Source organism: Cynocephalus volans, chromosome 1 (assembly GCF_027409185.1).
Source record: "Cynocephalus volans isolate mCynVol1 chromosome 1, mCynVol1.pri, whole genome shotgun sequence".
In the NCBI taxonomy this organism is placed as follows: Eukaryota; Metazoa; Chordata; class Mammalia; order Dermoptera; family Cynocephalidae; genus Cynocephalus; species Cynocephalus volans.
This window is the reverse complement of record NC_084460.1, coordinates 121915794-121940716: the sequence shown is the minus strand read 5'-3', so window position 1 is coordinate 121940716 and position 24923 is coordinate 121915794. Positions and strand designations below refer to the sequence as shown.

General features: G+C 43.1%; 1 protein-coding gene and 1 pseudogene across 8 annotated transcripts in view; one reads left to right on the top strand and one right to left on the bottom strand.

Annotated features, from left to right (window-relative positions):
• The window catches only part of MYLK (myosin light chain kinase), a 179610-nt gene that overhangs the window by 110317 nt on the left and 44370 nt on the right, over nucleotides 1-24923 (bottom strand). For 3 of the 8 annotated variants that reach the window (XM_063075060.1, XM_063075031.1, XM_063075041.1), the window contains exons 3-8: nucleotides 6940-6988; nucleotides 5908-6073; nucleotides 4776-4941; nucleotides 3019-3037; nucleotides 1290-1825; nucleotides 529-735 (exon numbers count right to left, since the gene is read on the bottom strand). In XM_063075060.1, the coding sequence (XP_062931130.1) occupies nucleotides 529-735; nucleotides 1290-1825; nucleotides 3019-3037; nucleotides 4776-4941; nucleotides 5908-6073; nucleotides 6940-6988 (1143 nt within the window). Of the gene's footprint in view, nucleotides 1-528; nucleotides 736-1289; nucleotides 1826-3018; nucleotides 3038-4775; nucleotides 4942-5907; nucleotides 6074-6939; nucleotides 6989-24923 lie in introns of those variants that run through there. The other 5 variants (XM_063075078.1, XM_063075050.1, XM_063075069.1 and 2 more) reach the window with 3 other exon arrangements.
• LOC134386736 (ATP-dependent RNA helicase DDX18-like) lies at nucleotides 12455-14669 on the top strand (annotated as a pseudogene).

Here is a 24923-nt window from a genome sequence, read left to right as displayed (position 1 = left end):
GTTTATGTTATGTGAGCAAATTAGGATAGAAAGCAGTATACAAACAGTACAATGCTGATTTTGTTTAAAAAACATTAAAATATCACTTATTTCTGAGTCATAAGATTATATATTGTCTAAATTCCCCACAATGAACATGCATTACTTTTATAAACAGATATTACAATAAACGTAAAAGATGTGGGATCCCACATCATCTCACATTACTCTAAACCGTATACTTAGTGAACGCTTGGCTCTCTGTGGTTATAAAATTGAGTCACGGCACTACTTGGACAGGCAAGGAACCTAAATATGGCAGCTCTCAACTGGGCTGGGAGTGGGACCTGGGCACGTTTATTTTGAGGTGATTCTGATGTGAACTCCTGATTGAGAATGACTGGCCTGGAGTGATGTGTTAGGCCTTGGCGTGTGGGTGGGGATGCCACTGGGTTGTGCACCCATGGCGGGGGCTGTAGGAGAGGAACTGTGGCTATGTGAATGGCCCTCCCCCAGAGAACCCAAGGTGCCCTGGAGGAATGTACTCACTTTCCACTAGGAGGGTCCAGCTACAGGACACCTGGCCTCGGATGTTGGCAGCTGTGCAGCTATACTTCCCACTGTCCCTGGCCCGGGTTCTCAGCAGGCAGAGGTAATGGGACCCGGCATCTTCATAAACCTCGATGGTGCCTTCTCGTCTCCTCACAGGGACACCTTCCAGGAACCAGGCCACGTCAGGCTTTGGGATCCCTGAAACTACAGGGCCAGGTGAAGAACATGAGCCCTCCTGGAGAGCACACTGTGCTGTGGGACAGGGTGGAACCACGTAAGAGCCCAGTCTGGTGAGGAGCTTCCCTCCCACTCCTGAGTCTGCTTTCCTATCCTCAGCCCTGCACTCCACAGGAGCAAACACCCCTGCCAGAGTCAGGGGCCTGGGGAGAGGAATGCAAGGGGATGAGCAAGCTCTCCAGGCCAGCTGAAGATGGAAAGGGAAGAGGGGATCCTGCTGTCTGTTTTCTGATGATGGTGATGATGAGGGTTTTTCCCTGCTAGGGTGGCAAAAGTTAGGCACAGGCCAACGCTCCATTCAGCCATGAGCAATGGGCCATGTTGGGTGTCTCTCCAGAATAAAGGACATTTCCAGACTGAGTCCTTTCTGAGAGCAACACCCCTGTGAAGTGGCTTCCCAAGGACTGAGTCCAAGGGCACTGGGGGATACAGGAGGTACAGACCAGTTGTGTGCTGAAGGAGGGGAGTGGCCACCAAGGGGCCACATCTGGGAACCAGTGACCTTAATCAGTTCTACTCACCCTCACATCTGAACTTGACTATTTGATCTTCACTGACTTCCTGGCTGTGGGGCTTGCTCTCGAATCTGGGGAACGTCGAATCCCTCTGGCTCTCCATGGAGGTTTTCCTGGTAGCAACCTTGTTCACAACTTCTTGGCCTCCCAGGCCAGACTGCCTGGAGGGGAGGGTGGCTGGATGGGGAGCCACTGACCTCTTCCTCTCTTCCCCAGAAGGAGAGAGGGCCCCCAAGACTGGTGCTGTCGTTTCCGTCTGGCCTTTTGTGGCCTGCAGGGTGATGGTGCTGCAAGTCTTCTGAAGGACGGGGGTCTGCAGGACCTTTCTGGGTGAGTCCCTGCCTGGCTCCAGCTTGGACTCTCTCAGGGGTTGAGACTGGCTGTTCATGGCCCAGGCTGGGGAGCTGCCTCTCTGGGGGCTGGAGCAGCTTTTATTTTCGGCCACAGTCTCCATGCTGTCTGGTTTTGGCTCCTTCGAGATTCCATTGGTCACCTCCCTCCTGATGCCTGAATTGGTGGCTTTTGTTCCTTTCTCAAAGGACCTGTTGGGTGATGGTGGTGGAGTGGTGGAGGGGAAGGGAGGAGGAGGAATAGAATGGCATTTGGTTACTCTCAAACATTACTCATCACAAGCACAGATCCCAGGGATCACACAAGCCCACAAATTAAGAGCAAGTGAGAGCAAAAGTCTTTCTTTGCAGTTTGCTCAGTTTCCCAAGCCTGAGCACAAGCAGACACTCTTGACACTTCCCTGTCCTGCATCCCATCCAGAGCCCAGTGTTACCTACATTTTCCTTCTCCATGGATGCCCCGTCCATTAAACCACCCAACTGGTTTCCCTGTCCACTCTGCCCCCTCTGATCCATTTCCCACACAGCAACCATAGTCAATCTTTTAAAAATACAGATCAAATTATGTCATTTCAAGCTCAAGGATTTTCCACCAGCTTTTCCACTGGATTAAGAATAAAACCAAGCTTCTCCAGATGGCCTACAGGATGCTGGCTCCAGCTGCCTCTTGAAAAGACACCCACCAGGCTGCAGCCACATGGGTGTTCTTTTGGGTCCCCCACATGCCCACCTCTCACCTCATGGGTGTCGCACATGCTGTCCCCTGTTTGAACACTTTCTCCCTGAGTCTTTCTTCACCAGCTAATATTAGTCTTCACAGGGCTGAACTCAAATATCAAGTGTTCGGAAAGGGCTTCCCTGACCCTCTAATCTAGAGTAGCACATCTCTGCTATTCTTCCTCATAGACATGTCACAGTGTCTAACTATGTATTCATGCAACTCTTGTTTAAAGCCCTTCTCTACACTAGATTGTCTGCTCACCCCCGTACACCAACATCTAGCACTGAGCCTCACACACAGGAAGGGAAGCTCCTGCTGACTATGGGCTGAATGAGCAAATGGGTCCTGGCCTGGGTGGTGCAGGGCAGCGTTCTCAGGGCAGAGCGCCCTTCCGAATGATGGCTAACGAGTAAGGGTGCTGCAGATTGCTGAGAAAGATGGAGGCACTGGGTTTCCAAGAGTCTCAATACTGACAGCAACCCTCATAAAGAACCTGTAAGGCATATTACAACAGGAGAATAAAACAAAACAATGCCTCCAAACAGCCAATCCTCCCTCCCTATATGACGACTTGGAAATTCAGGGCAATTCTCAAAAACAAGCCTTCTATCTTTGCAGCACATTTCAAGATGGAAAGCAGAATAATCACAAAGCCTAGACATACCTATTGGCATTGTCCAAACCTGAAAAAAGGGGGAAGGGTAGAAAGACTGTTAGTGGAATATTTTACACACCAAGCTGTCACTTCCCCAGCATTTCCCAGTCACTATGATCCACCCAGCCTCACTCCTTCCAGCTCCCCTGGTGCTGAAATTCTCTGGTTAGTCTGAGAAATTCCTCTCGGTCCTGTAGCACACTGTCAGAGCTTCCAGTGCTGCCCTTCCTGGGCTTTTTAATAGTGGCTGGTGCTACCAAACATACCCTGAGGGCTTGGAATCTGTTCCTGCTGACTGAACAGAGGGAAACAAAAACCAAACGAGAACCAAACAAAAATAGACGTCTACTGAAAATTTTAAACTCAAACTCTTTAACTTATGCATGGCCCTCAATAACAAACCCCCTAAGTGTTCGTTTTTGACAAGTGCATGCTTTAAAAACATACAGAAAAAGTGTAATTTTATTCAGTTCTTCAAAAAATACATATATTTTTTTCCCTGCCACATTCTTTTTTAAATTTTATCTTGGAAAATTTCAAAATATACAGTACTAGAGAGAAGAATATAACAAACCCTGAGAGCCATCACCAAGATCAAGGAAATACCAACATTTTGCCAGTCTTATCTATCCCTTTTTATTTTTGTTTCTGAATATTTAAAAAATCCAAGGCAACACATTTTGTACTCAAGTGCATCAGGAGGGAACAGCTTTTTGATTCCATGCCAGGGCAAGTAAAGGGACAGTGGCTAAGATGCTGCTCCAGATGCCTGATGGCAGCTCATGAGCTGCAAAGTCAAATTCTTTGGTCAGGACCAGGATTTTTTTTCTTTTTTAATAGTGTTAAATGGAATGGAAAATACCAGCATGCACTATACATAGTACAAGTCAGGACTGTTTCATGAAACATGCTTCAGTTAAATATGTTTATATCCGTACGTATGTTTTGGGTTGCAACATACAATAAATTTCTTTCTGTGGATTGTGAAAAACACTCAGGCCAAAAAAATAAAGAGAGCAAGGAGGAATAGTTTTTGAGAAAAGGAGATAGGAAGAGAGAAGAGAAGAAGAGAAGAAGAAAGGAGGAGGAAGGCATGAAGATCATGTCCCTTTTGGACCCCCCACCTCCCACCTTCCTCAGGGTTCCTGCTCCAGTGAAGTGACATCCAGCCCCTTCCCCATCCATGTGCTCCACCTTCCAGGCTGGACCTGGAGGAACCAAGAGGACTGCAAGGAGAAGACATACCCAGAGAGATCTCCAGGGTACAGCTGACAAGGGCAGATGATTAAAGCAAGGAAGAGACACAGGTGAGAGGGGATGCTGAAATGTCCAGCCTCGGTGAGAAGGAACATGGGGGTCCTGCGTAGAAAGGGTAAAGTTGAAGGAGCACCTAATTTGAAGGACAGAGCAGATGATGAGTTAAGTTTCAGGCAGGTTAACTTTGGGGTAATGGCAAGACATTAGCAACATCCACTCTTCCAATCGGCAATCACAGATACAAAGGAGGAGACTGAGTGAGAAGAAAGGACTGTGCGGTGTAAAGTGTAGGGACACACGTGAAGGTGCAGCCCGGCTCGCATCATCTTCCTTTGTGGCTGGGTCTGTGCCACCCACCCACCCCCCTTTCATCTTAAGACCCTGCCCCTGGAGAACACATGGGTATGCAGGTGTGCCGTGTGTATACAACTCAGATGCATAATGAATGAGCAGCTGCTCTAGGAGGGTGCGGCACAGGAGGGGAGCATTCCGCACTACCCAGCAGCTACCTTGGATGGAAAGCTCAGCTGATGTGGAGGCCTTCCCTGACCCGTTCACCACCGTGCACGTGTACACTCCCACATCATCTTGGGTGACTTCATGAATTTCCAGAACTTGCATCCCATTCTTCTCAGACATAGACACACGGTCACTCGGCTGCAGTGGGATGTTTCCCTGTGGATGGCAATAGCGTGGCTGGGTCACAGAGTCTGCTTACCTTTGGCACTGCCCTCCTGCTAATCCTGGTGTGACAGACACCAGGGCCCGGGTGGCAGAGCCCTCTGCTCTGGGCTCTGTTAACAGGCTCCCCAAGCAGTCTTCGGACAATCCAAGGGCCCTGATTCGAGGTCTATGAATATGGCATGGTATTCAGTACAGCTTAGAGCAGATGCATAGAAACTGTTTCAAAGGAGCCTGATTTTGAGTTAGGAAATCCTATATTCCTCATTTCTATTTTTCTTTGCCTCCCTATTCCTTTTATTTGTGTTTCCAGGGTGAGTGAAGGGGCATGAGGAAGTAGATAAAAGGCGCCCTATCACCCATTTTTGTCTAGGACCTCCATCTCAAAAGAACCTACTCTCCCTGGCCTTGATCCCATCTGTTCTCTGTGATTCCTCGGTGCCCTGTTTAACAACCCCCTCCACTACCACCTCTCACACCCCCATCTTCACTTTGCCCAGCCCTGAATGGTATATAGAGCACTTCCACATGGAGCCTCCTTGTTTGGGGGGAGGTGGTATTATTTCAGCCTCACAGATGAGGAAACCAGGGTTCTAAGAGATCAAATGACTTATCTAGTATCTCATGCTTTATGACCAGGGACTGTGGCTTGACACCTAGCACCATTACTTCAAATTCCACTCTCTTGAGATTGTCAGGTCTGCCTTGACTAAGAAGTTTTATGCTATTTTGTGAGTATGAAGATTATAGGTCACTGTGGTCTGAATAACAGAGGAAAAGTGTGCAAACAGGGGCAAAAACGAGCATTACTATCAAACATACAGAGAACCCTCGAGAACTACCCATGGTTGAAACAGAGGGACTGATTGAAAAGACAGATTCCCACCAGCTGAAGAGTCTAACTCTGAACTTTTAGGGTCTTCAGGCCTGGGTCAGAGTCCGGGTGGATAAAAACCTCACCTTCAGCCAGGTGACCTGTGGTTGGGGCCGGCCAGTGATCTTGCAGGAGAATCGTCCCATCTGTCCTTCTTTGACCACTGCTCGGCCCATCTTGGTAGCAAACTTTGGTGGGCACTCTCCCCAGATGCTAGGACGCGTCTCCACTGCTGGGGCTGAAAATCTGTCCCTGGGGGGAAAAAAAAATCAGCAGAAAATCCAGCTCCAGACAAGGCAGCAATTCAATCCTCCTCCCTCCACTCCCACCCAAGTCACTTAAGTGGGGGTCAGAAAGCATCAGAGGGTAGGCTTTCCAACTCTATGCCTCACATACTTTCTCACGCCCTCTCTGGGAAAATCTGTGGCACCAAAACCTATTTTCTCTACCTCCTGGGCATGCAGCTAGACTTCATTTACTAGCCCCCCTTGCAGTTAGGTATAACTTAATTCTACTGAGCTCTGGCCCAAAGTCTGGGGGTTTGGCCAGTAGAAGTGCTGTATGCCACTTCCAGGGCTGACCCATCAAAACCTCCTGCAAGATTTGCCACACTCTCTTGCCCACTCTGCTGGCTAGATGCAGAGGCTCCAAGGCCCTAGGAGACGATGGAGCTGCAAAATAGAAGCCTGGGTTCCTGAAAGATAACGTGGATGACTCTCCAATTATTCAAGAATATCTGAGTTGAACCCTCCTTGAGTAAGAAATAAATGTTCCCTATGTTGAGCCACTGTGACTTGGGGCTTGTCTGTTACAGCAGCTACTGTTACTTGCCTCTTAAATCTTCTACTGCCTTGATTGTTATACAGCCCCCCGCATACTATGACCACATCTCCCACCTCATTAACAGTTAGTGGCTGGGCCAGTCAAAGGGGCTACCCACAAAGGCTGCCAGGTCAGGAGATACCATGTGAATGACATATCCATCACATGAGGCTCCCACCCTTTAGTTATTACAACCTAGGATGCCCAAGAAGACTTGCTCTCTGGACCTATCCTGGTCAAGTCAGCAGGAAAAGCCAATCCAACCCTTACTTTGCCTTGGACATCCAAGAACTCACCCCAGGGTTTTAGAAACAACAGGCTGACCATGCTTCTTCACAAAACTCCCTGCAAGTATGAAACAGAAAGAGGGTTGAAGAGTCATGTCTGAGCCACTGACTTAGAGCAATGAAAGTCAGGAAGATTCAACAAGAGGGGTGGAGTGGGATAGTGATGGTAACTATTAACCCTGACTGCGCACATACCGCATCACTATGTGCACTATCATGGGTACTATGCATATATTATCATGTGAATTTCTTGCAATAGTTTAATAAGGCTGTGACTACATTATCCATCTACTTTTTAAACATGAGAAAAATGAGATTCAGAGAAGTCAAGTCACCTCTGCAAGGTCACAGAGCCAGGAACAGTGCAGAAATTCACCCAGGTCTGCCGGGTTCTAGGACACTCAGCCACTCTGCTGAATTGTTAGTGTCATGCTGGTCCTTTCATTTGGGGAACTATCTGTGGTAATCCTGTACCTCTACAGAAAATGACCTGGTAAAGGGAGTAGGGGAGATGCCCGTGCACATCTCTTACCATGTCTGTTCGTGACTGACACAATCAACACTCCACTCTTCCGCTTAAGGCCCAGCACATAGCAACGAGCTGAAATGCAGCAGGACCAATCACTGGAGATGAGAAACAGTGGGGCCGGCACCTCCCCAGAATCTGCAGTGCTGCCATGCTGGGCATTGCCCTGGCTGAGATGATGCCAAACTAGACGATATCACACCGGGTGCTACTGGTCCTGGGTGCGCTGCTGCCATGCTGGGCAGGAAGCAGTTAAAGAGCAAAGGCAGCTGCTGCAGCTGGGGTGGGCTCCTTTCATCCAGCTCAGGCAGCTGGAAGGACCATTCATAATGTGACCAGGAAGTACCTATAAACTCGTGGAGGTTTAATTTGAGGAATGGGAAGGGGGAGGAGAGGACATTTTTGAGATGGTGATCACCCTGGATGTTGTTCTCTTTTTGCTACAAGCTGTGAGTGTTTATAAAACCCTACCCAAGGCACACAGGGGGAGGGTGGAAGTCATTCTCTGGTATCAGCAGGCAGCTGCTATGGGGAATTTGCAGGGTGTTTACTGGAAAAGGGTAAGCTTCCTTAACTTCTAGCACCAATCACATCTGTACAACTGCACAGGAACAGGAATGGGGGAGGAAGATCATGGCTGCATACTTCACTCAGCCAGACCTCTTTTAAGGTTCCATCCACATTTAAGTTGTGGTTCCATATGATTGGTGATTACTATACATGAGTTTCTGTTCAATATAACTACTTAGTGGGCTGTGTCTAGTTTTCATTCCATAATGTGATTTGGCTCTTGTCATTCCATTCTGTTTGAGGTTAAAAGAACTTCTAAACTGACAAAAGGAGAGACTTGTTCTGGAAGAACCCAACTGACATGTACAGCCAAGATGCCGGGATCCCTCAGACACTACTGTAAGAAGTGCAAACTGTTCAGTCCCTCTGGAAAGTATTTGAGCAAGTTAAAATCAGAAGCTTTAAAGATATTCTGCTCTTAGATCAACACCTCCCTTTCTGTGACTCCGTTAAAAGGAAATGATGCTAAAAATAGAACAGAAAGTTTACAAAGTTGTTCATTTTGGCCTTATTTGTAACAGTAAAAATTGGAAACAACAGAAATGTCATACAGTAGGAAAACAACAGTGATTAAGTAAAATGTACAATTAGGTGTCTTATTCTGCCATTAAGTTATGTTTAAGCATACATGAAACATGCAGAAATATGTTAAAATATTATCCCATTTGCTCCTCAGTGCACTCCAAACAGGCTATGACCTCTCCACTCCACCCTGACCACCATCTTGCCAAACCCAATGGTTGATGCTCCGTCCCCACCTCACTCAGATGCTCAGCAGCATTTGATACCAGGGGCCGCTCCCCTGCCCAGCACTTTCTCCTCTTGACTCTCCTGCCTTTACCGGGTTGCCTGTCCTCCCTCAACGTCCTTTCCTATTTGACTTGAATGCTTGGGGTGCCTGCCCTAGGGCTGAGTCCTGGGCCCCTCCTCAACTCTACTGTCCCCAGGAGGTCTTAGACAGTTCCATACCTCTAAATATCATCTATATGCTGGTGATCCCCAAACCATATCCCTGCCAGAACTTCTTACTCATCAGATATCCAGAACAATCCCCAGTACCTTGTAGGTATTCAAATATTCATTAAATAAATGAATTTTATGAAACGAAACCCAGCAACATACAAGAATATCTATCTAATGTAATTGTAATTAGGTAAAAATACCCAAACATAGGAAAATGACCAGAAGAAGAGATATCAAAATGTTATTAATAGTGATTATTTTTGGATAGTGGGACTCGAGTAATTTCAGCTGTATTTTCTAAAACCCATAAATAGAATGGTAAAGAAAAAAAAATATGATCTAGTTACAAAAAAAAAAAAAAGGAGGTGGGGTGAGGGAGAAAGTAAGTAAAATCTGGCATCCAAACAGAGGGTGAACAGGGTTTCTTATGCATGCTCTACGCAACAGCATTACTCACATACCCAATCACTTAAAAATATCTATGAACTACCCACTGCACTTATCAGTGCTACTGTATCACTCATTTCATCTTGGAGTAAACATTCAATAAAATTAGACTGATCATCCCAACTCATAGTCCAGAAAAAAAATTAGACTGCTCAACTGAAGAATGGCTAAACAAAATGGTCTGTTCATGCAATGGAATATTATTCAGCCATAAAAAGGAATGAAGTACTGCTACACGCTACAAATGGATGAAGCTTGAAAAAGTATGCTAAATGAAGGAAGCCAGACACAAAAGGCCACATGTTGTATAATTACATTTATATGACATGTCCAGGAGAGGTAAATCCACAGAGAAAGGTTGAAGTTAGTAGTTGCTGGGGCTAGGGCAGGAGGGGATACAGAGTGACTTCTCAATGGGTATGGAGTTTCCAGTTGCAGTAATGAAAAAATTCTGAAACGAGATAGCGGAGGTGGTTGCACAACATTGTTAATGTACCTAATGGCACTAAATTGTACACTTTAATATGGTTAAAATGGAACATAAAATGAAATTTTTATAGCATAAAATGAAATTTTATGTTATATGTTTTTTACCACAATCAAAAAATTAGATTGAGCATTTTACAAACTCTTAGGAGCTAAACATCTTAATCCAAAGGATAAAATTCCTTTATCCCTTAAAAAATAAAGTAAAAGCAAAAAATATGGCATTTCCCCAAAGAACAGCAAAAAAATGCTATTTAGAGGTAACTTCTATGTCAGGGTAAGATCTTCTGGTATGAATCAAAGGTAACACATAAAGCAGTCAGCTAAAAATGGAATTGAGGAATGCTTATCTTAATGTGAGTTAACATCAGAGAGTTTACATCAAAACAAAAAGAGAATTTGGGCTAAAATAACTAACAGGGTCTATTTATAGGAAAAAAATTTAAGTTGTAAATTGTCAGATAAGGCATGATTAATTTTGTGAAAGTATGAAAATTTGGCAGAACAGTAAGACTATGTAGAAAAATAAATGGAAAGGGGATTAAGGTAAAAATGCCAAAAATAGAAGAATGAGTAAGAGAATTGGGGAGGACAAGATTAAGTTCATGAGGAAAAGAAAAGGCCAAGACACTGGAGGTATTTTAATCAGTTATCTTAGCTTTTTCAAGGAAGAGTAAAAGAGAATGCTGGCAGGTTTTAGGAGTGAAAAGTTCAAAAATGGAAAGGATAAAAGTAGACCTAGCACTTTTTGTCAAAGGATATAGAAAGACAGTACATACTGCTCAAAAAGTGAATCATGTGATCAAGACTGTAAAGAGGAGAAATGCTTCTCACAATGTGTGGTGATATCATTTATCATCCAAACAGGGACTGTCAACACTGAAAGAGACACAATTAGTAATTATGCCAAGACAACAGGAATAAACCAGGACTGTTCCAGGAAAACTGGGGAACATTCACCCTACTTGTAGCCAACTTCAAAGTGCTTTTTTTTTTTTTTTTTTTTTTTTTTTGTCTTTTTCGTGACCGGCACTCAGCCAGTGAGTGCACCGGCCATTCCTATATAGGATCCAAACCTGCGGCAGGAGCGTCACTGCGCTCCCAAGGCCGCACTCTCCTGAGTGCGCCACGGGCTCGGCCCCAAAGTGCTTTTTAAGAATTGCTTAAAAATAGTGGTTCCCCACTCCGTCATAACAAATGTCCACCTGTTATGATGCCTCCCTTTTTTTTTTCTTTTTTTTTTTAAAAGATGACCGGTAAGGGGATCTTAACCCTTGACTTGGTGTTGTCAGCACCACGCTCAGCCAGTGAGCACACCGGCCATCCCTATATGGGATCCGAACCCGGGGCCTTGGTGTTATCAGCACCACACTCTCCCAAGTGAGCCACGGGCTGGCCCCTATGATGCATCCCTTAATCAAAGTTTGCTGCTAATCACCCATACATATAATTTCCAAAAGAAAATAAATGTAAAGCCTTAACTAAAATATTAAGGAGATACAGAAGGAAAGTAAATTATAATAATAGGTATTTCAATATGTAACTGTTCAGGCATGACTATTTCAATGCATAAATGCTCAGGCACATTGGAAGACAATGTGAAATGGTCGATGCTTGCATCAATCATAACGCACGTCTGGATTTAAAAGTGAATGATCAAAAATCATACTGGGCAAGTAGTAGAGGAAAATGGAAGAGCACAGGTATACAGGTGGGTACTAAAACACTAGAATAAAAAATAGTGTTAGGACAAATAACAGAGCAGACATACTGTGTAAAAAAGGAAGAATAAAATAACTTTAAAAGAAGATAACATAGCAAGACAAGTTACAGACCACTGAAATGGAGAAAATGAAAAAAAAAATTGACTGTTAGGTGTGGTGTCTAAACAATTCTCTGTTTATGACATGGAATAGAGGAGTATAAAGTTATCTTGGAAATCTTATCTATGTCTTAAAATCCCACCATAGCTTGAAACACACACTCAATGCATGGTTTGGACAAAATAACAGTAAAAATAACAAGAGGCCATAGAGAAGCCACATGTTAGTATGAAAAACAGCAGTAAGCTCAAAATAAACAACTTCAGTATGCAATCTTTTTATAACATAGATTTATCACTGTACCCCAAAAGTTTTAAAAATACATGAAATGGCATTAAAATTTAATGACACACCTACATTTTACGTATCGCCAGTAATTCAATAATACTTGATTCTTGAATCTGTTGTGAATTTCAAGTATCCTCTGATCCATATTTTCAGGGCAATAGTACAAGGCAATAGTGTAGTAACTATACTATTTACATATATAATGATATAAAGTAATTACATATACACAGCTAGAAATGCTATACAGTCATGCGCCGCATAACGATGTTTCGGTCAATAAGGGACTGCATGTATGACAGTTGACCCATAAGATTATAATGGCTGGCAGAGCTGTGCACATGCAGCCCGAAAGGAAGTAATGTCAACTCTGGGAGCCAAAGAGCTATGCAGTGGTGCGCGGTGGAGGCCTTTCTCCGACAGCATGTCTCACCTGCCAACAACACTCCAGTGCAAGAAGACTGAGAAGCGGAACCTCAAACTGCGGCAGTGAAACCTGAAGCTACAGGGAGCCTTGGCTGTGAGCCTGTCAGAAACTCAAAATGGAGATGTGTCTAAGGAAACAGTGAGAGTTGGAAAAGTTAAAAAATCACTAAAACAGTCTATGAATGTGGGCTCGTCAGAAGCCAAAATGGAGATACATCTAAAGAAACAGTGGAAAAGGTAAGAACAAAAAAACACCCCCAGAAATCTACCCTATTAATCAATGGAGAAACAACAACACAGCCTCTCAATTCAGAATCAAAAAAGAAGAAGAAAGAGAAAAATGATGAATGATGCCGGGCCTGATACAAAAAAGCAAAAACCAAAAACAAAGAAAGGGGAGTCTGAAGAAGGCGCTGAGGCTCCTGAAGAAACAGAAAACAGTGCGGAGAAGCCAGGTAATGAGAAAGACGACAGTGAGGTGCCCAGCCTACCCTGGGACTGACAGGAGGTTTTTTTTTTTTTTTTTTTTTTTGTCTTTTTCGTGACCGGCACTCAGCCAGTGAGTGCACTGGCCATTCCTATATAGGATCCGAACCCGCGGCGGGAGCGTCGCCACGCTGCCAGCGCAGCACGCTACCGAGTGCGCCACGGGCTCGGCCCCAGGAGGTTTTGAAGATACTTCATTTGCCTCTCTAATCTTGTCAATGAAAACTCTCTGAAGGCAATAAAAGAAATGAGCTTTACGAACATGACTGAAATTCAACATAAAAGTGTCAGACCACTTCTGGAGGCAGGGATCTTCTAGCAGCTGCAAAAACAGGCAGTGGTAAAACCCTGCCATTCCTCATCCGTGCAGTTGAACTTACTGTTAAAGTTCATGCCCAGGAATGGAACAGGAGTCCTTTTTCTCTCACCTACTAGAAAACTGGCCATGGGGGCTTTCGGTGTCCTTAACGAGCTAATGACTCATCATGTTCAGACATATGGGCTGATAATGGGTGGCAGTGACAGATCTGCTGGAGCACAGACACTTGCCAGTGGGATCAATATCACCATGGCTACACCAGGCCGTCTCCTGGATCACATGCAGAATACCCAGGGGTTCATGTATAAAAATCTACAGTGTCTTGTTATTGATGAGGCTGACTGCATCTTGGATGATGGGTTTGAAGAAGAATTAAAGCAAATTATTAAACTTCTGCCCGTATGCAGACAGACCATGCTCTTTTCTGCCACACAAAGTCGAAAAGTTGAAGATCTGGCAAGGATATCTCTGAAAAAGGAGCCATTGTATGTTGGGGTTTATGATGATAAAATTAATGCAACAATGGATGGTCTTAAGCAGGGATATGTTGTTTGTCCCTCCAAAAAGAGATTTCTTCCGCTCTTTACATTCCTTAAGAAGAACCAAAAGAAGAAATTGATGGTCTTTTCATCTTGTAAGTCTGTGAAATACCACTACAAGTTGCTGAACTACATTGATTTGCCTGCCTTGGCCATTCATGGAAGGCAGAAGCAAAATAAGCACAAAACCACATTCTTCTAGTTCTGCAATGCAGATTCAGGGATATTGTTATGTATGGACATGGCAGCAAGAGGGCTGGATATTCCTGAAGTCAACTGGACTGTTCAGTATAACCCTCCAGATGACCCCACGAAATACATTCATCGTGTGGGTAGAACAGCCAGAGGCCTGAACCTAAGAGGGCATGCCTTGCTCAGTCTGTGCCCAGAAGAACCGGGTTTCCTTTGTTACTCAAAGCAGTCCAAGGATCCATTAAATTAACTTGACTTTTCCTGCTCTAAAATTTCTAATATCCAATCTCAGCTTGAAAAATTGATTGAAAAGAACTACTTTCTTCATAAGTCAGCCCAGGAAGCATATAAGTCATACATACAAGCTAATGATCCCCATACTCTGAAGCAGATCTTTAATGTCAATAACTTAAATTTGCCTCAAGTTGCTCTGTCAGTCGGTTTCAAGGTGCCTCCTTTTGTTGATCTGAATGAACTTGAACAGCACTGAAAACAAGCGTAAAATGAGAGGGGAAGGTGGTGAATTCGGCTACCAGAAAACCAAGAAAGTTGAGAAGTCTATAATCTTTAAAAACATTAGTAAGAAATCATCTGGCAGGAGGCAAAAAATTCTCTCACTGAAATCACGCACTTTCATCTTGGATAACTTTGTCCTGAAGTGGGTTTCTTTTACCTAGCTCTAATAAAGGAATTTTTGTAGACTTTATAATTTGAACTAATCTAACAAGAGTATAAATTGACTTGGATTGCAAGCACTGAGCACTGTTATTTCCAGCAAGTCTTATTTTGGGGATATAAAACAGACTAATATTTCTTGGTTGTGCGAGGACAAAACAAGGAATTGTTTGGGTCTCTGTTCCAATGAAACAGTATTTTAATTTTAAACATTCCACCCTCTCCCCCCCAAAATGTTTGTGTCATTGTTTTAATATAGTTGTTTTTGTACCTTTCTTTCCTGATATGTAAAGGTTTTTGTTGCCTGGATTGCTATACTAACTTGCTGTAAAAGGTGATAGAGTATATTGGACAGTTGGTGGTAATGCAGAAAATAGTCTCAGTTTATTTTTTGGTGTTAGTTATTTCATGGATCCTAATGGCATCTCTTGACCCCTCCTGAAGATGCTGCAGTATAAAAGGGCAAGGAGTTTTGGGTAATATTTAAGAAGAAGCACCTTGGGATAAAGGTGGCATCACTACTTTTTGTTTTTTAAGAGCAAGAAATATGGGTTACGTGTCATTATTTGAGTGAAGTGTCCCTAGTAGTCTTAACACGAGAAGGGGAGTGTGCATAATTGAAATTTTTGAGCCTCATTTACACCAATACAAGTATATTCTGCTATTCTCCATTTGGTAAGTTAACAAACATCTTTTTAGAAAAAAAAATACAAAGAATAGTGATACTCATTCGGATTTGTTTATTTTAAGGTGTTTTGGATTTGGGTGAGCCCTTTCCACTCTGCAGAGTACTTAGAACACAAGGCCAACCGTCAGTGGACTTAAAGCCAGGCCGTCAGGCAGTGGCTGGCATACGTTAATATTAGCTTCTTGGTGAGAAAAATGACCTCTTCCAGATAAATGAAACAAAAAATAGATTTTCAGTGAAAATTGAAAATGAACAGAGGTCAGAAAAATAATAGCAAAGTTAGTGATTTAGTCAGGTGGCTTTTGGTTTTAGGAGCACTTGATTTCTAGTGTTTTGCATAGTATACAACTACAAAACAGTTACATTTTGTAACAATTCAAAACTAAAGTTGCTAGCATCACTTTGCTGTTGTGTCAGTTAATATTCCTAGAGTCTCACTAAATGTAAGTACGCTAAGAAAATGAAACGTAGAAGAAACCGACTGATAGACAGCATTCTAGCAGGAAAAGAAAAGAACAGTGTTCCACCTCTAGGCTTGACCACTGTCACCCTCACTGGACCTGTCCTGGGTTTCAGACCTTGACTGCTGGGCTCCTGGTTTGGCTTCTCGGGTTTCTAACTCCTGGCATTTAATAACAGCTCTTTCCAGTACTTTGTTTTTGGGGGGGGTTTTGTTGTTGTTGTTTCAGAGATAATCATGTTTCAAAAAATACACAAAAGCGAAAAATATTTAATTACTGAACAGAAGTAAATACTGTTAATATTTTGGTATATAACCATCTAGTTTTTTGTATGCATATTCATACTTTTAAATTTTCTTTTTTATCAAAAATGAAGTCATCTTCTACCTATTAATTGTAACCAGCTTGTTTTATAACATTATTTTTCTGTGTCATTAAATAAATGCATCCATTTTATATTAAAAAAACAAAAAGATTTAATGGCTATACCATATAGCCTAGGTGTGTAGCAAACTATACAATCTAGATTTGTATAAGTACACTCTATGGTGTTTGCACAATGACAAAATCACCTAATAACACATTTCTCAGAACATATCCGTCCTTAAATACATGACTGTATTTCATTAGTAAAAAAATGTACATAGTAAATTTTTCAATAATTTTGAAGCTTAAACTTCATTTATTTAAAGCTTCCCTTTACATAATGACCATTTCTTAAATTATTGGGCTTGTTTTTGTACTTCTTGAAAATCTTTTTTTGTATTATTAAAAACTAAGGAACCACTGATTTATATGTGTATTTAAGGTGTGTCTATTCTGGCAGGACTGCAAGGAACTGGGAAAAATTCTTGCTGTGAGGCACATCCTACACCCCTAATGCTTGCCCACTAAATGCCAGGAGCTCCCTTAATCACTGGAAAACCAAAAGTGCCCCACAAATCTCCTAAGTGCCCCCTAGAGGGTGGTACTGTGACTATATGGAGCATTGGCTTAAGAAAACCTCTGGAGAAAAGCTTGGGATCACAGCTATGGGTTGAATATAAACTTAATATTTAAGAAAAAAGAGTGAAAGAAGTTGAAGCTAAAGGTCACCAAAATTGCTCAATGTGGATAATGTTTTTGTAGAAATTTATGCAGGTAGATGTCTCCTCTCCTCTTTGAAGCACTTTGCCTTTCTCTTATAGCTCAATTTGATTCTAGTTTTTATTGTACACATCAATCTACTTGTTGAAGTTTTAGCTAGTGCCTTACACATAACAGGACTGAGTCAGTATTTTAGTGCAGATGAGGTCCCAAAGAGAGCCACACAGGCAGTCAACAAGTATTTACTGAGCTCCTACTATGGGCCAGACCTACTATGGGTTAGGCCCTGTGCTAGGCTCCTAGTGGTAAGGATTTAGTAACTGATACAAGACACACGTCTTTGCCTTCATGGAGCTTACAGTCTAGTGGGGAAGAAAAACATTTTAAAATACTTTATAATTTAACACAAATAAGTACAAGTATAAAGAACTGTGAAGAGCTGAGGGCTTTGGTAGAGTCCCTAACCTAGCCACCAGGGCTGGTGAAAGGGGTCTTCCCAGAGGCAGTTGTATTTGACTGGAGGCCAGAGGGATGAGCAGGATTCCTAGGTGGAGAGGAGAGAGAAGCAGCACAGGTCAAGGCTCTAGGCAAGAAAGGCTGGACATCTTGAAAGAACTAGAAGGTCTGTGTGTCTGGAACCCAGGAGGCAAGGAGGGGCTGGAGGAGTAAAGAAAAAAGTAATCACGCAACAGGGCCTTGCGGATGAGTGTGAGTTTTAAAGTCAATGGTAAATCACTGGAGGCAGTGATAAAATCCTATATGAATTTTTTTTTTTTTTTTAAAGATGACCGGTAAGGGGATCTCAACCCTTGGCTTGGTGTTGTCAACACCACGCTCAGCTAGTGAGCCAACCGGCCATCCCTATATAGGATCCGAACCCGTGGCCTTGGTGTTAGCAGCACCACACTCTCCCGAGTGAGCCACGGGCCGGCCCTCTATATGAATTTTTTAAAAAGATATTTTAAATAGCAATGTGGAGATTAGAGTGGGGTATGTGTGAAAGTGGGGTGACCAGTAGGGAACTTTCGCAACAGCTGAGAGCTGATGGCAGCCGAGACCAGGATGGTGGCAGTGGGGACGGAAAGATGTGGACAAATGAGAACTGCGTAGGAGATGGCACAGCAGGATTTGGTGACACTGTTATAGGGGTGGGAAAGGAGCATTTGAGTATGACTGAGGTTGCCTGGCTGCCTTCCTTCCCAAGGAGACATGGATTGTCACCTGTCACACGTTTCAGCAGTGTCTTCCTGGGGGCAACCAAAGTCTTCATCATAAAAGTTAATGGACCTCTGCCAGGGGCTGCCTGTCACACACTATATATATATATATACATACATATATATATGTGCCTTGTCCTACATAAACTGTTCATTCTACAGTCTCTACCAATGCAGGGGACTTTGGAGTTCACTGTTGTACCATATTCTTGCTGGAATGTACATTATTCTTATGCTGTGATACTCAATAACAAGTACATCATCCACAGAGGCTAAGGAGGTCATCCTAGGGTGCCAAATAGACATTTCGGAGCTCTGTTTGGGACTCCAGGAAATTGACACACTAAAGAATCAATTCTTCCTCAGGGAGTTGAAATAAAATATACATCTTAGAAAACAAACTATTTGCTGGTCATTAATGGATAATTAACATATATATATAATTACATACATATAATTCTACCCAATGAGTTCAGAGGAATAGTGACACAAAGTTTCGTATTAGAGAGGGGAACAGCTCAATAAATTGCTGCCAGTGATGCCTTGATCGTCTTAAATAAGTATGCTATAGAGAAATTAAGATACTCAGTGGAGAGAAAATACCTGTTTCCTTTAGTGTCTTCTTTTAGAGGCCAGGCTCCCAGGCATCCTAGCTTGCTTCTCTAGAGCTGCTTTTCACTGTGATTTCGCAAACAACATTAAGCCTAGCTGCAGGTATTCCCTTTAGCACTTAAGTAATAAAGTTAATTTTATATGAATTTATCAAAGAGAAAACAAAGAAAAATTTGTATCCAATTTGAGACACACACCCCTTGCAGGTTGATGTAGTGTTAGTCATGTGGCTGCTGCCTTCAGTGCAGGTGTCAGATCAGAAGTCATGCAATGGGCAAGTGTAGTATACAGGAAGATTACCTTAAGCATGGATCTGGAGAAGCTCATTGTACCAATAAGCAACCCATTTTTTGTTGGGCATTATGCAAAATGATGGTGTATCAAAGACTAATGAAACACTTGAAAAATTTAATCAGAATACTTTTAATAAATCCATGTGTTCAGAAAAATAAAGGTTAAAAGGATCCATGAGACAAAAGTAACCACATGGCATGTACCTCTAGCTGTGACTAAGGACAGCAGTTCATCCAGAGAGCTATGTGCTGTACAGAAATGGAAGAGGAACAACTAATGGGCAGGATCTAGTCTGCTTATGCTCTGGAATGGATAGGACTCTAAAAACTGCCCAGCCTCATGTTCCAGACCTTCAACAGTCTCCTTGCAGTCTGTCCTTCAGCATCATTTCCCTTTATTTTCTGCTTCTACCTTTCTATTCCCCTGCCCTGAGCACACTCCACCCCCTCCCCAGGCATTAATGCTTTCCACTTCCCCCCCATTTCCATCATCCAAATCACAATCTGCCATCCAAATCCAACTCATTCTTCCAGGAATAGCTCAAGTCCCTCTTTCTCCAAGAGGACATCACAGACAACTCTAGCCTCCAGGAGTCTCATTTTCCTCTGAACTTACAAAGCTGATGTGCCAATCATTTGGCAAATAAACCTTTGCTGCCTTGTGACTGGGGTTGTGCTTTTACTTAGCTTTTAATATGTCTAGGTCTTATATGACCAACCAGGTCCTTACAGAAAGGATTTAACAAAGGATTCTGTCTCCCACACAGTACCACACAAAGTCAGCACTTCATAAATACATCCTGATGTTGAATCTTAATTGCGCTATAATAATGAAATATGAGGTCAAGAAAGTCAGTCTCATCAGGACAATGACCAGTTTTTTTTTGCCTTTTACACCCCAGCACAAAGTTTGTACATTCAACAAAATACGATGAGTGAAGAAGAGGCTAGAACTATGAACAACTGAGATAAACCTAAATCCACAAAGGGCCAGAGGTGGAGATGGGAGGAGGGGGTGGAGATGAGAAGAAAAGGAGGCAGCACCAACGGTAAAAATCAAAGTCAGGCCAGCAAGGGGTAGTGGTGTATATTTTGGAGGGAAAAAGAAGCAAAGGCAAAGTGGAAGAAGAAAATAAAGGAAGGAAGGGAGTCAAGGTAAAGGAGATTTGGAAGTCATCCTTCAAGACTAGAATGAGACCAAGTAATTTGTCATCTAGCTGTTCTGTATACCAAATAAGTGAGGCTTCTGCCAAAGGCAGCCTTGACATAACTGTTTCACAGCAGAGACTAGTGGGGCAACAAGAATCATTTTCATTCTACCATTTTATATTGTTAACTTTGATGAGACAGCAAAAGACAAAAACACAAAGATTCTGCCCTGATTAAAAAAAAATAGGGCATAGGGCCGAGCCCGTGGTGCACTCAGGAGAGTGCGGCGCTGGGAGCGTGGCGACGCTCCCGCCATGGGTTCGGATCCTATATAGGAATGGCCGGTGCACTCACTGGCTGAGTGCTGGTCACGAAAAAGACAAAAAAAAAAAAAAAAAAAATAGGGCATATATCCCTAAATAAAGAAGAGTCTTTAGGGAGTTTTATAGATTGAAAAGTGTTTATAAACGCCACTTTGCCCCCGGCAGGAGAGGCTGCCTCATTTACAGGCAACAGCTTTGAAGTGTGGAGCAGGAAAAGAACTGATTCTTAGTTGCAAAAGCGAGTCGTGAAACAGGGAACACGGCGCCAGGGCTGCTGTGGATGCAGCCAGGATCCCGGAGGCTGGGGCCGCACTGAAGGTGGCCAGCTGCCCTATTCAGGATTCGAGGTTTCAGGCCAGCATTAAAGAAGATTCCTGGGAGCGCCCGAGCCGCGCCGCGACTGAACAGCCCGAGGCGGCAGCGCCGAGAACACGGAAGGCGACAAACCAGAGACAGAGCGAGCGCCCGACCTGGCACAGCACTGTGAGTGATCCCTGGCACAGCTCTGTTCGGGGGGTGGATACCCATGCGGCTCCCGCCTGCACCACCAGGCCACTCACCGCCCGGTGCTGCCTCCATTTTCCCAGGTACAGGCAGCTCCGCCCTGCTCGGCCATCACTGAGCCCATTTGCTTGGCCTGGCGCGGGGCTTTCCGGAGCCTGCGGGCCGGCCTCCTCTCCCACTCCCTCTGCGGTTCTCTGGCGGGGCTGGGGGTGTGGGGCGTCCCGACCAGTGTTGGGAGGGCAAGGAAGTACGGGCGGGCCGACTGTCACTCCACCACACCCTGGACTCCGGCCCCGGTAAACTTCCTGTTACTGGGAGGCAGATACCATCTCTGCGACCACCAGTTTGGAAAAAAGCCTAACGAATTTCTGGTTGGGAATAGTGTGGTAGGAGAGTTCCCAGGTCCGCTTGAACCTGCCGGAGAGCAGGCTGCAGGCAGGCACTAGACTCGGTTTATACCGGGGGGATACAAAGGTGAACAAGACCCGAGAAAGATCTACACAGTGCTACAAAGGCACCCAGAGAGACCGGTCGTCTGTGCCTAGCAGAAACCTGGTAGACTTCCTGGGCGAGGCGGTGCTGAGCAGGGTCTTGAAGGCCCAGCTGATAGACCAGGGGTGCAGAAGACACACCCCAGCCCAGCACAGTGTGCACAGAGGGGGGAGACGTGCGGCCAGGGAGGCGGAGACTCGACAGAAACCACACACCCGGTGGGGTCGCCACTGCACGATCTAACAGCCTGGGCCAGAGCACATGGAACGGGGAGAAGTCCTGTACAGGAAGGGAAAGCTCAACAGAGATCACACACCCTGTGGTACGTGATCCACCAGCCCAGCAGAGTCCAAGCTGACCAGAAAGGTGGATCCCCGGAGAAGCCCAAGACCCGAGGCAACCACACACACAAGACACTAGAGGCCAACTGAGCAGGCACGGCGGGAGCCATACCAAATTGGCAACCACAGCAACATCCTAGTTAGTCATTAGTCTCAAACCGGTGGACTGTGAAACCCCCTGGCACAATGAATAAACATCAAAAAAAATATACCAGAAATACAAAAAATCAAGAAAGTACACCACCAAAAGTTAATAAATCTCAAACTCTAGATCCTATAGAACAAGAAGCCCTTGAAATAACTGACAAGGAATTTCGAGTGATAATTCTAAGGAAACTGAATGAGATACAAGAAAACTCAGCTAAACATCATGATGAAATGAGGAAAAGTATACAGGATCTGAAAGAGGAAATATACAAGGAAATCAATGTCCTAAAAAAAAATGTAGCAGAACTTGCTGAAGAAGTTATTCAGCGAAATAAAAAACACAATGGAGAGTTTAACCAGCAGGCTTGTCGAAGTTGAAGAGAGAACCTCTGAACTTGAAGATGGGCTGTTTGAAATAACACAAGCAGACAAAAAGAAAGAAAAAAGAATCAAGGACATGGAAGAAAATCTGAGAGAGATATCAGACAACCTCAAGCGCTCAAATATCCGAGTCATGGGTATTCCAGAAGGGGAGGAAAATGGAGATTCCATTGAAAACATATTCAACAAAATAGTGGCAGAAAACTTCCCAGGTATAGGAAAAATCACAGATCTTCAGATCCAGGAAGCTCAACGATCTCCAAACGTATTCAACCCAAAAAGGCCTTCTCCAAGACATGTCATAGTCAAATTGGCAAAACTCAGAGACAAAGAGAGAATCTTAAAAGCTGCAAGAGAGAAGCGTCAAATCACCTATAACGGAGACCCAATCAGGTTAACATCAGACTTTTCATCACAAACCCTAAAAGCTAGAAAGGAATGGGATGATATTTTCAAAATACTAAAAGACAAAGATTGCCAGCCAAGAATACTCTACCCTGCAAGGCTATCCTTCCGAAATGAGGGGCAAATAGTATATTTCTCAGACAAACAAAAACTGCGGGAGTTCACTACCACAAGACCACCCTTACAAGAAATCCTCAAGGGAGTACTGGGTTTGGTTCCTGAAAAATAACTACCACTGCCATAAAAACCCAAGAAAAATCTAAACCCGCTAGTACAATAAAAATGGCATTCATGAAGAGAAAACAAGCTAACAAAAACACTATCTACAACCCAAGGAACCAACAAACAAAGAAAACAAACAGTAAATCAGAAAGCAAGGAACAAAAGACATCTAAGACAACCAAACAACCAATAAAATGCTAGGAATAAATCAACACCTTTCAATAACAACTCTTAATGTTAAAGGCTTAAATTCCCCAATTAAAAGACACAGACTGGCTGACTGGATCAAAAAGCAGGACCCAACTATATGCTGCCTACAAGAGACCCACCTCACCCATAAAGATTCACACAGACTAAGGGTGAAAGGATGGAAAAAGATTTACCATGCAAATAGAAAAGAAAAACGAGCTGGAGTGGCTATTCTTATATCTGACAAAATAGACTTTAAACTAAAAACCATAAAAAGAGACAATGAGGGACACTACTTAATGATAAAAGGACTGATCCATCAAGAAGACATAACAATCATAAATATGTACGCACCCAATGTTGGAGCAGCCAGATTTATAAAACAAACTCTATTAGACCTAAAGAAGGAAATAGACACTAATACCATAATAGCAGGGGACCTGAACACCCCACTGTCAATATTAGACAGATCATCTAGGCAAAGAATCAGTAGAGAAACACAAGATCTAAACAAGACTCTAGACCAATTGGAATTGGCAGATATCTACAGAACATTCCACCCAACAACCTCAGAATATTCATTCTTCTCATCAGCACATGGATCATTCTCCAGTATAGATCACATATTAGGTCACAAATCAAGTCTCAATAAATTCAAAAAAATTGCAATTATCCCATGTATCTTCTCAGACCACAATGGATTAAAACTAGAAATTAATAACAAACAAAACTCTGGAAACTATACGAACACATGGAAATTAAACAACATTCTACTTAATGACATATGGGTCCAAGAAGAAATCAAGCAGGAAATCAAAAAGTTTATGGAAACTAATGAAAACAATGATACATCATACCAAAACCTATGGGATACTGCAAAAGCAGTATTGAGGGGAAAATTTATTGCATTAAATGCTCACTTCAGAAGAATGGAAAGATGGCAAGTGAACAACCTAACATTTCACCTTAAAGAACTAGAAAAACAAGAACAATCCAAACCTAAAGTTAGCAGACGGAAAGAAATCATTAAGATCAGAGCAGAACTGAATGAAATTGAAAACCAAAAAACAATTCAAAAGATCAACGAATCAAAAGTTGGTTTTTTGAAAAGATAAATAAAATTGACAAACCATTAGCATGGCTAACAAAAAAAGAAGAGAGAAGACTCAAATAACAAAAATTAGAAATGAAAAAGGCGATATTACAACTGATTCATCTGAAATACAAGGACTCATTCGAGACTACTATAAACAACTATACGCCAACAAATTTGAAAATCTGGAGGAAATGGATAAATTTCTGGACACACACAAGCTCCCAAAACTGAACCGTGAAGACGTAGAAAATTTGAACAGACCAATAACAATAAAGGAGATTGAAGCTGTTATCAGAAGGCTCCCAACAAAGAAAAGCCCAGGACCAGATGGATTCACAGCAGAATTTTACCAAACATTCAAAGAGGAATTGACACCGATTCTTTACAAACTATTCCAAAAGATTGAAACAGACGCAAATCTCCCAAATTCATTCTATGAAGCAAACATCATCCTGATACCAAAACCAGGTAAAGATATAACCAAAAAAGAAAACTACAGGCCGATATCCTTGATGAATATAGATGCAAAAATCCTCACTAAAATACTAGCAAACAGAATACAGCAACACATACGAAAAATTATTCATCACGATCAAGTGGGATTCATCCCAGGGATGCAAGGTTGGTTCAACATACACAAATCAATAAAT